The sequence below is a fragment of the Fukomys damarensis genome, unplaced genomic scaffold (assembly GCF_012274545.1).
Source record: "Fukomys damarensis isolate Sample0158 unplaced genomic scaffold, DMR_v1.0_HiC HiC_scaffold_19, whole genome shotgun sequence".
In the NCBI taxonomy this organism is placed as follows: Eukaryota; Metazoa; Chordata; class Mammalia; order Rodentia; family Bathyergidae; genus Fukomys; species Fukomys damarensis.
This window is the reverse complement of record NW_022900931.1, coordinates 13,562,565-13,576,439: the sequence shown is the minus strand read 5'-3', so window position 1 is coordinate 13,576,439 and position 13,875 is coordinate 13,562,565. Positions and strand designations below refer to the sequence as shown.

General features: G+C 39.3%; 1 protein-coding gene across 1 annotated transcript in view; it reads right to left on the bottom strand.

Annotated features, from left to right (window-relative positions):
• Nucleotides 1-12,994, bottom strand: part of Dera (deoxyribose-phosphate aldolase) — a 95,578-nt gene extending 82,584 nt beyond the window's left edge. Inside the window, exon 1 of the mRNA XM_010616204.1 lies at nucleotides 12,871-12,994. Coding sequence (XP_010614506.1) covers nucleotides 12,871-12,994 — 124 coding nt within the window. The remainder of the gene's footprint in view (nucleotides 1-12,870) is intronic.
• Nucleotides 12,995-13,875: the final 881 nt, after the last annotated feature.

Below are 13,875 nucleotides of genomic sequence, written 5' to 3'. Positions count from 1 at the left end.
AGCAGCAAATCCCTACATAGGAACAATGGCTAAACCCAACAGAAGAACCTTTCAAATTCCTGAGGAATCAGTGTTTCAACACCAGGTTCTATACTCAGCCAAATCATCAATTAAATATGAGCCAGGCACTCTGGGAGGCTGAGGCAGGAGGTTTGCAAATTCCTGCCCAGCCTGAATAACTTATTGAGACTCTATCTCAAAAAAAAAAAAAAATACAGTGCTCAAACTCAAGATTTCCAGTACAGAGGGGAGAGAGAGCGAGAAGAAAGAGGGGAAAGAGGAGAAGGAGGAGGAAAGGGACCTGGATCTGGACTGGAGAATAAAAACATTCTGACATCTGAAGCCTTTGCTTTCAAGAAGTTATTAATGATTGTGCTCCACCAAGATCAGGAAAACCAAGGAAGAAGAAAGCATGGAAATAAGGGATCCAAAGAGTAGCGTGGAAGAAGCCCCAGGATATTGGCCAAGGAAGGGCCCAGGGTGTAAGTTACAGAGGAGTAGCAGGCCTAGGGACAGCGACATCACAACAGGAGAGCAGAGGGCCCGGCTCAGGAATAAGGTTGCCGAGAACAGCAGAACACAGATCAGTTACCTGGCCTTGCTGACAGAACCAAGAAGAATTTTCTAATTTATTCATTTAGAAATAACTACTCAGAAAGTCAAGCAAATGAGACCATTTTAAGGAAAATAAAAATGTGCATAACAAATGCAGCGCAATAATATACCATATGGCTTAAATACAAATTAATATGTACATAGTCATAATAATAAAAACCCTGAAAATTTATCCAAAAGTTACTGAATAATTTTATACTACCATGAGAGGAAGAGAGAGGAAGACCCACAGGGGTTATAAGAGATCTACATCTTTACCTTCCAAAGAAGAATGCCAAGGATAAAACTTACTGAGAAATTAAGAAAAACAATAAAAGAATGTTGTTTAGAAATACGGAAGTAAATATGAGAAGAAATGGGCATCTCTGGGGAAAAGAAATTATATATATGGGGGAGGGCCAGGGCTTGCTTTATTTACTCTTGTAGACCTATATCTTTCCAAAGTATATATATCTATTGTCAACAGAATTAATAATTTCAAAGAAGAGAAGTATTTTATGATTAATCCAGATGCCTACAGCAAGCCTCATGCTGTATAATAAAAGGGAGTAAAGCACAGTCACATGGCTTTATTTTCTCAAAGGGACATTGTCAAAGCATCTAAGAACAGGAATCCAAATTGGAACTCTAGACTGGAAGTAAAGACCCAACACTTCACTTCAGTGTTTATGTGTGGAGATCAGATGGGGAGAATAGGCCTAATTGGCCTCCTGGGTGAGCACCGAAAAGAAAGAGGGCGTGCGTGCGTGCGTGCGTGCGTGTGTGTGTTGACTTGCTGCAGGGAGAAGTAAAAGCACCCGCAGTTAAGTTGTTCACCAGAAGTACTGTGGAGGGCGGGAGACAGATGGATCCTGTGGAACTAACTGCCAATGCTGGTGTCTGAGTGAATAAAGCCACGGTGCACCAGTCACTGGGGGCTCCATGTCCCTTGGCCCCCCAAATTTTAACCTCTTTCCTTCTCTTTTTCATCTTCGTCACCCCTTAGTCATGTTTAAGTGCAGCTCGGAGGCTGGTTCCTACACTAACTACCTGATATTCGTAAACTACTTTGTTACTCCAATAATTCTTGTAAGAGGTTGAATGCCATACAGACATCTAAAATTAATCATTCATGAATATCTCCTAAAATGTTTCTAAGTTTCATCCTGCTATTTTATCTTTTTCCCCTATTTCAGAAATGTTATTAAAATGTATACTATTCTAACCCTAAAAGATGCGGCTTCTCTCTTGTAGACCATGAAGATTTAACAGTGAAATCTGTCATCTCAAGCCCACGAGCTAATACAGAAACTTCTTTGTAAGGATAGCAGAAAACATCTCAGAGACAGGAAGACAAGAAGTCCTTTACAGTTTCTTTCACACTCTAATGAGCCTTCTTTGCGTTATGAAATGGACTCCTACCAGCCCCAGTCAAGTAATACTTCTCCCTCCATCTCTGACTCTGACTCTGCACAGCAAGTTAGGGACCCAAACTAATCCACACATACACAAACACACTCAAATATCCAATAGTGTTGTGAGCGCATCCCTGAACTGATAATACTCCCAAATCTATCATCTAAAAATTCTTTCCAGCCAGGGATGCAGCTCAGCAGCACAGCACCTGCCTGGCAAGTGTGAGCCCCTGAGTTCAATTCCCAATACCAAAAAACAAAATCCTCTTTCATGCTCTCCAGTCAAACTAATACCTTAAATAGATGTGGTAACAGACAAGAGTTTCCATGTCACAAGAAACTTCATTGCCAAGATCTTGCTTTTACCACTATGCACTCTTATGAAGATACATCATCAGAAATTTACTAAGCCACACAGGATTTCCAAAAAGGTAGTCTTTCAACTCAATATACTCCAGGAAAACTTCTAATGAGTGTCTCTAAGCCCCTAAATGTGCCTAGTGTTCAGAAAGAATCATTAGACCTAAGAGAAATTCATCAAGAAGCTAGGTAACTTTGGCCCCCTGTTGGGTAAAGATTCACCCCTCGGTCCTTTGAAAAAATTTGATCAATTATTCTAGGAGCAAAGAGCTTCAGAGAAGTCCTACTTAACTCTTCCCTGTCAAGGAAAGACTTCTCTCTCAATAAGACACAATAAAGGAATTTAAAGTAAAATTTTACAATATCCAAAGACACACACTATCAGCCAATAGATGCATATATCAGTCAACAGATATTACTGAGAAAGCTACTGTGTCTTCTGCATGTTGTGCTGTTCATGAAAGTTGGAGAGCTGGCAAGCATTTTTTATGCTCACATACCTGCGCAAAATTAATACTGTGAAAATATATAAGTATTATTTAAATGCTCCAGAGCAGAACTACAAAAATGATTTCACTTAAAGTCCCAAAACATGCCTAAATATATTATTAGAAATTAAAGATTATATGTTATCAGGACCTATTTTTCCTGACACTCGTTCTCCCATTGCCCACTCAGTATCTGCCCAGTACTCGATATCTGACCACCATTATCCACTGTCCCACTTAAATCTCATTTCATGAAACATTGATTATGCTTCACTATCAACTTCACGGAATACATGACTTCTCCCAGGAACAATTCATTTTAAGTCTTACCTCTAAGGAAAGACGCGATAAATCATAACTAACATATTTTATGGGGGTGTTAACTTTCATTTCCTAAAATTTGTGAGTTCATATTAAGTCCTTTTCAGCAAACATTTTTTAAATGACCTACTGAGAATCACTACACATCTATTAAAATTTATATATTCCAATTTCGAAAGCAAAGTATTTGGTTTTAAAATGTTGTTCTCAAATAATCACATATGAGCCCTTGTCTCCAATTATTTATTGAAAACAGTCATGGAATCAATAAAACTTAGTGAAGAACTTACACTAGAGTCTGGCTATCAATTGTCAAAGATGTTAATCAAGAAAAATATCTGGGAAAAAACACAGGATGCATAAACTATAACAGTGGTGAGGAAGACAATGATAACTTTATTTAATCACATTTCCGTATAAAGGAAAGCAAAGTAGTACAGAGGTTTGAAATGCATGTCTAATTTCACCTTCTACTGTATGCCTCCCTATGAGGCATGATCAAAAAATATGAATTTTTTTCTCTCATTGAGTTTATTGGTACATTTTAGGTATACAGTATAGTTACATTCATCATTGGTATCACGTACCTTTACATGACAGGTCTTGGTTCTCATTTTTTCCCCTTATACCTGCCCTCCCTTCATATTTATAAATATTTTATTTCCATTTTTTCATTTTCTCATATTTTTTTCTTTTCCCTTATTTCCTTTCCCCTACCCTTTCCACTTCCCCTACACCTTTAGCCCTTTTCTTCCTATTTCACATTGTCAATTATGTCATTAGGATCTTATGTACCATTATAGTTTTTCACACCAGAGAAACTATTCGGTATTTATACATGTGTGACTTATTTATTTCACTTAGGAGATTAAAGATCTAAATATTAAAAAAGAGTCACTAAATTTTCTGGAAGATAAGTTAGGCAGATCTCTTAAAGATTTGGCATAGGAAAAGACTTTATGAACAAATCCTCAGTAGCACAGGAACTAGCAGAAAGATCAACAACTGGGATCTCATCTTATTAAAAAGCTTCTGCACTGCAAAAGAAACCATCAACAGAACTAAGAGACAACCTACAATGTGGAAACAAATTTTTACCAGCTGCTCATCAAAGGACTCTTATTTAGACTATATAAAGAACTCAAAAAACAAGCCCCCCCAAATATAAAGACCCGATTCAGAAATGGGCATCTGAAATGAACAGACATTTCTCAGACAAAGAAGTAAAAGAAGCAAGCAAATATATGAAAAGTTGTTCCACATCACTGGTCATTGGAGAGATGCAGATGAAAACAACACTGAGATTCCATCTCACCCCACAAAATATAGCTATTATCAAGAAATTAAACAATAACAAATGTTGGCAGGGTTGTGGGGAGAAAGGAACCCTTCTCCATTGTTGGTGGGAGTGCAGACTGGTGCAACCACTATGGAAATCAATATGGAGATACCTCAAAGAACTAGGTTTAGAGGTTCCATTTGACCCAGCCATCCTTCTGCTGGGTATCTTTCCAAAAGAATTAAGAGAATCATATCACAGTGATATATGTGCACCTATGTTTACAGCAGCACAGTTTATAATAGCTAAAGCTTGGAAACAGCCTATTTGCCCATCAGTTGGAGACTGGATAAAAAAGATGTGGTTTTTCTATACAATGGAATACTACTCAGCCATAAAGAGTGAGAATTACAGTCATTCATAGGAAAATGGATACATATTGAAAAAATATGAATTTTTAAAGAAAAAATGTACTGCAGTAGAAGAAACACTGCCATTAATCCCTCTCAAGATACTCCCCTCACTTTGAACACACTCATCCCATTATTCCCGCCACATTCTGAAGCAGTTCTGGAAGTCTTCTTTCATGATTGTTTTTAGTTGTGCTGTCCTGCCTGCCTCAATGTCCTGAATGGATTCAAAACATCTATCTTTCTTGGTAACTTTCACTCTGGGAAGAGCCAGAAGTCAAGCAGTGCCAGATCCGGTAAATAAGGTGGATTAGGACTAATCATAATGATTTTGACAGAAATTTCCATAAATGTCTCTAAAATTCAGGATATTAATGTAGCCAACTAAGAATATAAAAGACAATTTTCAGAAGTGCTTCAGAAAGTAGGAAGAACAATGGATAAGTGTGTTTGAAGCAAAGGGGGTATTCTGAGGTAGGTTAACAGCAATGTGTCTTTTACTGGGATAAATTTTTATTTAAGCATTCACTGCATTTTATGATCATACCTTATACATCAGAGCTTCAACTGCCCCTAATACTTTGAATTTCTCTCTTACAACCCCATGTCATATTCCATTCCACAAATACCCTTGCTCACAATCCACTATTAGAGTTCAGAACATTCCAGCAACTTTATTAATATTTTGTGTAAAGGTACTTTGCAGGTACTATGCCAGTTTTTCTACACATAATACCTCATTTGAACTTTTATTCATCACATTTTATAAGTACAAATACTTAAAAATCGGGCCAGGAATTTAGCTCAGTGGCATCATGCCTGCCTTGAAAGCACAAGGTCCTAAATTCAATTCCCAGTACTGCAAAAACAAAAAAAAAACAAAAAAACAAAAACTTAAAAGCATAGCCAGAAGACCCAGAACTGGAATCCAAAGCAGTCTGATTTCAAAGTCCTATTTCCTTTCAAAACAGTGGCTGTACTTAATTAAATGAATAATCCCTGATGTACATATGTAGTTATAGATACGTAGTACAGAACTACACAAACAACTTTTTTCAAATTGGGATTAGAGCTCAGGCTTTGATACTGAGTGAGCTAAGTTTTAAAAGAAAAGATTCACGATGTGTAGCTACAATACATATTATATGAACCCAGTGTCATTGTCTCATTGTCTTTTCATAGGCACAAAAAATTAAATACTCTCCAGATCGCGTCTTACCCGTCTCATGCTCTCCAGCAATGCCTTTATCTGTACTCAAATACATATTTCAATACACACACAGGCAGAAGGAGCTTAGAATGTAGGTGTACCCCTCAAACAGCAGGCATATAACATGTGCTAAAATCCTCTGACTGTAAGCAGACAGGGCTGGAGTTGATACTGTTTCCCAAAACAAACAAACAAACCCCCACCACATTATGGAGCACAGTGACTGCCAACACTGTCTGGGAATATCTGTTCAAAACAGAATTAGAGTAGAAATCACCACCTGCTGGGTGCTGATTCAAAACACTGCTTCCCACAGCACCTGATCTTCTGCAATTTCTCCTCAGGAAGAAGGTTCTTTTGTGGCACAGGGTTTGACAGGGTGGCTGCTTTTTCCATTGATTTAAGATGCTCTGTGACAAGTCATCAAAAGCATTAGAGCACCGTCCCTCCTCTAAAAGCAGAAGTCATTAGATGTGCCCACGCAGAAGTAGTCTGACAATATCTCAGTGGCATTCTCCCTTGTGGTGCACCTCGGGGACACAAGCTTCCCGAGGCCTGCTCCACTGACCCGGGTGACCCCGAAGCCCTGCTGGAAGTCACATGACCAGGGCAGCTTTCTAAAAGGAGCTGAATCTTGTCCAATTTTCACAAGAGAAACCTGCTTCTGTCTGCGTGGCAGGATTCAACAGCGACAGACCAGAAACCTGAGAAAGAACTTAAGGTCAAATGTACAAAAAAACCCAGAATGGATAGAAGTCAAAATGACAAAATTTCGGGGATAGCATGTTGAATCCCCACAATCAAATATTTCCTTTGGTTAAATATTTTAAATTGCACAATTAAAGTATAAAGTTTCCTTTCCCAGGAAAAGTAGCTTATTACACGGTTAAGTCTTCAGTGGGAAATAATAAAGCCCAAGGTAGAGAAACAAACTATGATATCTCCATTGTGATTTGAGTGGATGAGAGGATAAAAGTATGGAAATGGAAGGAAAGAGGCAAAGACAGATCACAAGATATTTGTATGGAGGAAACAGTAGGACTATAACCAATACTCTGCCTGCAGATGAACAAATGCAAAATAAAGGCTCTGCTCACATAAAGATTTATGAAGCCACCCACTAGCAGAGCACTTGTGCAACAGCATGTCCAAGGCCCTAGGTTCGATCCCTAGCATTGCCCTCCTCCTCACAAAAAAATTATAACTCCAAGCGTACATTTGTGAAACACCTAGAGAGAAAAATACATATATAATAAGTTCATTTCATGTTCAATCAAGAAAGCAGGACATGATAAAAGTTAACTGGTGACTGAAATTGGAGTTTTGAAAGCCAGAGAGGATTGTGCCAGCCAGAAAAGGAGTAAAACGTGAATTTCAAACACAGGTGACACAGTAGGCCACACTGCAGTTTAGAAGAGGAGAGGTTTATTTGTGCTGTTTTCTCAAGTTTCAGTCCGCAGTGGGCTGGTTCCAAGGCAGAAACAGCATGGCCAAGGGGCCCCACTGAGGAAAGTGGCTCAAGTCATGGCAGCCAGAAAGCAGCGAGAGGAGGGAGGAGCCTGGACAAGAACCCACCCTTCGACGTCACACCTCTCTGCCAGGCCCCACCTCCAAACTGCACATTCAGAGTTTGGGAGATATTCCAGCTGTAAGCGTAACCCCAGGGAACATCACTAAACTACAATTCCACTAACTAGTCATGTTAAGTAATAAACAGAAGACTCAAAAGAAGCTCAGAACTAGAAGAGATCATGCTTCTGGTTTTTGTTTTGCTCTGCTTTTAACTGTTTTTCAGAGTAGTTTTAGAGTCATGGCAAAACTGAGCAGAAGGTAGAGATTTCCCACATCCCCCCTTGTTTCCACACATGCATAGCCTGTATCATTATCAACATCTGCCACCAGAGTGGCACATATGTTACAAGTGATGGACCTACATGTCAGACATCTGCCCAACAGATTTGCAAAGTACAAGCCAAGTGCGCTGAAGTCCTCTGTTCAAGGTCAATAGCCAGGCGCCATCAAAACTGGGCTAACTTACCTGGATCCCTCTCCTGTGTCCTTCCCAGATAAACCACCATGGATTCAGGGAAACACACATGGCAAACTACAGACTGACATTCATTCTACAGGATACCTAATTTCATCATGTCCTGAAAAAGTAACCATTGTCAAGGATCAAAATGGCTGAACTTCCTGCAGGATGTAGAGAGGACTCTGCTTTTCTCTAAGATGCTCTTCAGCATTATCAGCATTGATTCATACTTCTGGAACTCTACATACTAAATGCCATGGCCGACAACCTTATTATATCATGGAATTACTGGCATAAGAATACACCAGAACATAGTACTCAGCTGCACACTAAAATTATCAGTGCTCACTGGGCATGGTGGCACACACCTGTAATCCCAGCACTCAGGAGGCTAAGAGAGAAGGATCACCATGAGTTTGAGGCCAGCCTGGACTACATAGTAAGATCCTGTCTTCAAAATACTTAATAAAATAAAATAAAATTATCAGCTCTTTTTCTTCTTGGAGACCAATGTATAGAGGTATCTTCACTGATAAAATCTCTATTAGAGCCAGGTATGGTGGTGCATGGCTACAGTTACCACCTACTTAGGATGCTGAGGCAGGAGGATCACTTGAGCTCAAGAAGTAGGAACCAACATGGGGAACACTGTGAGACCCTATTAAAAACAGACCAAAAAAATGTATTAGATCTTTGCCTCACTCAAAAGATTTCCTTCCCCATGATTGGGCAGATCCCCTTAGCCACAGTTTCACTTCCGATGATTTCAGTTATCCTCAGTCAACAAAGTCCAAACATATTGAACAAAAACTTCAGAAATAAGTTATCATTTTAATGCTGTTTTGAGTGGCATGATGAAACCTCACCCTGCCCCACTGCAACATTCCCGGGACACAAATTATGGCTTTGTCCAATATATCCCCACTCACACACCACTAGCTCATTATCAGTGAACAGCATGCTTGTTTTCAAGTAATCTGTATTTTACTTAAAAATGGCCTCAGATCAAAAAGTAATGATGAACAAAACCAATCTTCCTATGTCTTATTTAGATCAAGCAGAGACTTCTGATTCGCAGCTAAACAGGATAAATGTCCCTCTGACTGGCCTGAAGGAGCCCTAAGAAGGTAGCTCTTCTGCCCCTTTGGCCCCTCTACACCCTTATGAACAAGGGATTTGGGGTTCAGAGGTAAGACAGGAGAAATAACACGGCTGAAGAGAAAATAACCACGTATAAATTGTCCTTTTAACAAGACTATAACTTCAGGACACAATTAGGGTTACTCAAGGTTATGCACATCTGTACTCAGTAGGCTTATTTGTTTTCTTGCAGACCCATCACACCCAAAATCTCTTAAAGATACTATAAGTCTGTAAGTTAGCTTAGTTGATAAAATAAAGGGCAGAAACCTAACCTGAAGAGAAACCGATTCAAAGGTTTTAAAGTGTATTTTTTAGGCAAAGTAACTTATATCACCCATCTTTAAAAAAAAAAATACTACAGATGGCACCCACGCCCTCCTCCTGTAAAATGGGCCACCTTTCACCTGGGAAATGAACCATCATCTTCCCACCTGTGGGGGCCATCACTGTAAACCCTGTAAACCGAGCCCAAACTTTCTACAGATTCACAAATTCCACAGGTTTCCGCCACTAAAACCACATACATATTCCCAGCTCCAGACTATAATGTGCTTCTCTCTTAAGGGCCCACAATCTTTGAGTGTATACTTTAAAAAATTCTGTCCAATAAATTTCTTTGTACTTCTTAAAAGTAGTGATGTCGGTAATGTAGATGTGCCTTGAGTATCATCTCAGATCATCATGAGAAAGGTGAGTAAAGTGCAAGAAACTTTGAGAAAAACCCCATTCATATAACTTTTATTAAAGTATATTGTTAAAATTTTTCTGCTTATTATTCTTAATCTCCTACTCCATTAATTTCCAAATTAAACTTTAGAAATGTACATATGTATAGGAAAAATGATATATGCAGGGATCAGTACTACCTAAGGTTTCAGGCATCATTCAGGCATCCAGAGGGTAAAGAAAGGCTGCTGTACATTTTAATGATTATATGCAAGTTAGTAAATAAAATGCTGATCAGTCAGTCGCTTGAAGCAGGGCAAGTGCGTGTCTTTACTTTCCTGGACAGTGTCCAGAGTGATAATTGAGAGTGTGATGAAAGGAAACATTTCAAGGGCAGGCCCACAACTCCTATTGCTTTTTACTGATAAAGAAATGGATACATGAGTTCTCTGTACATATTCTACACATATGTGCTGAATGAGCATGTTTCATATTATAATACAAGTTGATAAGCCTTATGTGAAATGCTCCAAGCAAGAAGTGTTTCAGATTTGGGTGTTTTGTTTTGTTTTTTAATTTAGAATATTTCATACACACACTGAGCTCTCTTAGGGATGGGACCCATGTTTTCACATGAAGTTCATTCATGTTTTGTATCTGCCTCACACACAGAGCATGCAGGTAATGTTATACAGTATCTTCAGTGCAATCTGAGTTTAAATTGCATGCTGCCATCACAAGGCTGGGTGTATGTACCTGGAGGTTGCATTGCATCCCACAAGGAGTCAACTGAATGCAAATGACACCAATGACTGAATTTTCACTTGGGTCATGTCAGCACTCAAAAAGGTTTGAATTTTTAAGCTGGGCATGGTGGTGCACACCTGTAATCCCAGCACTCAGGAGGCTGAGGCAAGAGGATCGCTGTGAGTTTGAGACCACCCTGGGCTACATAGTGAGTTCCAGGTCAGTCTCAACTACACAGTGAGACCCTGTCTCAAAAAACCACCACCAAAAACAACAACAAAAGGTTTGGATTTCAGATTTTTACATTAGAGATACTCAGTCTGTAATGACTGCCTCATGAAGAGCTAAAATTTTAAGTAGTGTGCAGTGGCACATGCCCGTAATCCCAGCACCCTGGGAGGCTGTGACAGGAGGATCACAAGTTTGAGCCCAGCATGAGGAACTTAGCAAAACCGTTTTAATTTATTTTAAATTTTATTTATTTTTTTTAATTAAAGGCTAGAGATGTAGCTCAATGAAAGGCCTGTCAGAGTATCTACATTTCTGCAGGCATACTGAAGAAAGCAAAAATCTCCTTCAAAATCCCAAGCTTCTTCACCAAATACAGTGAGGACTATCACAACCTCCCGCCCTCCCAGAGTCCATGATACAGTCTTAATTCATAATCTCCAAGGAAAAGGAAGACATTTTTCTACTAGAATATTAACTAAATTACTTTTTCTAGTAGACAATCTGACATCTTCAGCTAATGAGAGATCTTTATGGGCCTATTCCCTCCAGTCTCTGAAACCATAATGAAGGTACTCTAAAGTCAATTTCCAAAATCATCATAAAGAACATGTTTGATTGTATTTTTATATCAGCCATTGGCATCATCTGAATAAAATATGCCCCGTCAGATACCACACACCTCTCAGATTCATGCACTTACACAAGTGCCTCAGCCTTCTGATATGCCTTCCCATTCATCTTATAACATTTCATTTATTTTTATCAGAAAATAAACAGCTAACTTTCCCCCACATGTGCTTACAGAAACTTGGCTTGCCAAATAAATTAAAATCAGATATATAAAGAAATTAATGGCCAGGTGTGGGGGTACACGCCTGTAATCCCAGCACTCAGGAGACGAGGCAGGAGGATCACTGAGTTCGAGACCAACCTGGGCTACATAGTGAGTTCCAGGTCAGTCTCAACTACATAGTTAGACTCTGTTTCAAAAAACAAACAAACAAAAAAAGAAATTAATGTAAATAGTGTGTGTGTGTGTGTGTGTGTGTGTGTGTGTATATCCCAGCACTCTGAGGCAGAAAGATAGCAAATTAGAGGCCAGCCTGTATAATTTAATGAGAATCTGTCTCAAAAATAAGTGAAAGGGGCTAGGGATTTAGCTCAGTGGTGCCACCCCTACCTGGCAAATACAGGGTCCTGAGTTCCATCCCCCAAAAAAAGATACTACCCCCTCCCAAAAATTAAAAAACAAGTGAGAAATGGGCTGGGGATATAGTTTGATGCAAAATTCCTGGGTTCAATCTCCAGAACATGTAGCACACACACACACACACACACACACACACACACACAAACACAAATATATAATACAGAGTCTCAGAATCAGTAATTGACCTGGTTCTACTCTACAGCATCTTTAGTGCAGGTTCTGAATCTGAAGTGTTCCTAAGAATCATCTAGAGAGCCATGCAATACACATTCCTGGCTTCTCCCCACAGTGCAAATAATTAAAGACATTTGGGCCTCAGGAATCTGCATTTTCATTCAATAAGTATCTCAGGAGACTCTGAAGCACAGCCATAAAAAGCCAGAGGGAAAGGAGGTAATGCAATTTATTGGAACAAATCAGAATCTGAACTTGAATTCCAGGACTGTCGCTATGGAGCTATGAAATCACAGGTTTAACTTCCCTGGGTCTCAGTTTACTCACCTGTAACCGGATGGGTGCTATATTCATAGCTATGATGCCTTCCCTCCCGCTATGAAATTCCCTGGTATGTTAATGCCAAGCAGGGTAGCTCCACAAATGTGGATGCTCTTAAATTTTCTTACATAGTAGCCTTTGAAATGTATGTAAGTGGCATTATCTATTCAAGTATTTCTACATCAGAGGAGTCTCTTGACTATACCTTACACATGCCAGATACTTAGTTCAACATCACACTGCAGACAATGCCAATTGCAGACACATACCGTACACTGAGCTGTGGACGCCGGAGTGTCCACTCCATGTGCAGCTGAAAAGCCTGTGGGAATCAGGATTGTGAGCAGTTAACTTGGATACCTTTCCAGACTTTAAAGACCACAATCTTGACATCATTACCAATGTTTCCAAAGAACCAGGGCTCCAGTTAAGTGGTGCCTTTTGGGGAAGTAATTACCCGCAGCTACTTTTATCTCAGGAACTGCTTTGGGGGAGGAAAGTCTGACTTTATAAAGAGAGCTAGAAGTTGCAACCCAAGTGTCTCAACATTAAAAAAAAACTGTACAGTTTGCTAGAGCTGAGATTAAACGTTTATCCTTCTCTTACAACCGCTTTGGTTTCCAGGGAACTGACTGTTACGGTAGAGGCAGGCCGAGGAGAGGTACCTCCACAGACACGCACAACACACACCAAAGTTTACTGAACATTTTCAAAGTCTCTTTTTATGCCTTCAACTCAAAGATGAACACATTTCAAGGTGACCCAATCCTCCAGCGACAGACAGTGTTTTAAAAGGGCCAGAACTCTCCACTTAAACAATTTCGAGTGATAGGTTTAAACCGCATCCTCAAGGGCCCTGTCTGCTATCTCATTCAGTAGACTTTCTTTCCTGGCAGAGACATCCCATTTTAAATAGGTGCTTGAAGTTTCTCTTCCTTCCTAATAATTAAAATCCACAGGGCTCACATGCTGTGAAGAAAAAAAAAAATGTTTTTTTAACTTAGCAGGCGCCATGGAGGTTTTTTAATTATTTAATTATACAACAAGCCCAGATGATTAGGCTATGCATTTTTCTATTTATCAAAACAGTATCAGAATAATAAAAGAGCTCCATCACTTATACTTACAACCAAAAGGTAAGACTTCAAAGGTAGAATAAAATAAGCATTCATTAAGAGGATGCCCTATTTAAAGTCAAAAAATGTACATAATCACACTACTGACTACTGTGTGTATGCTTTGTACAGAGAATATGACTTTTTTTTCTTCATGTG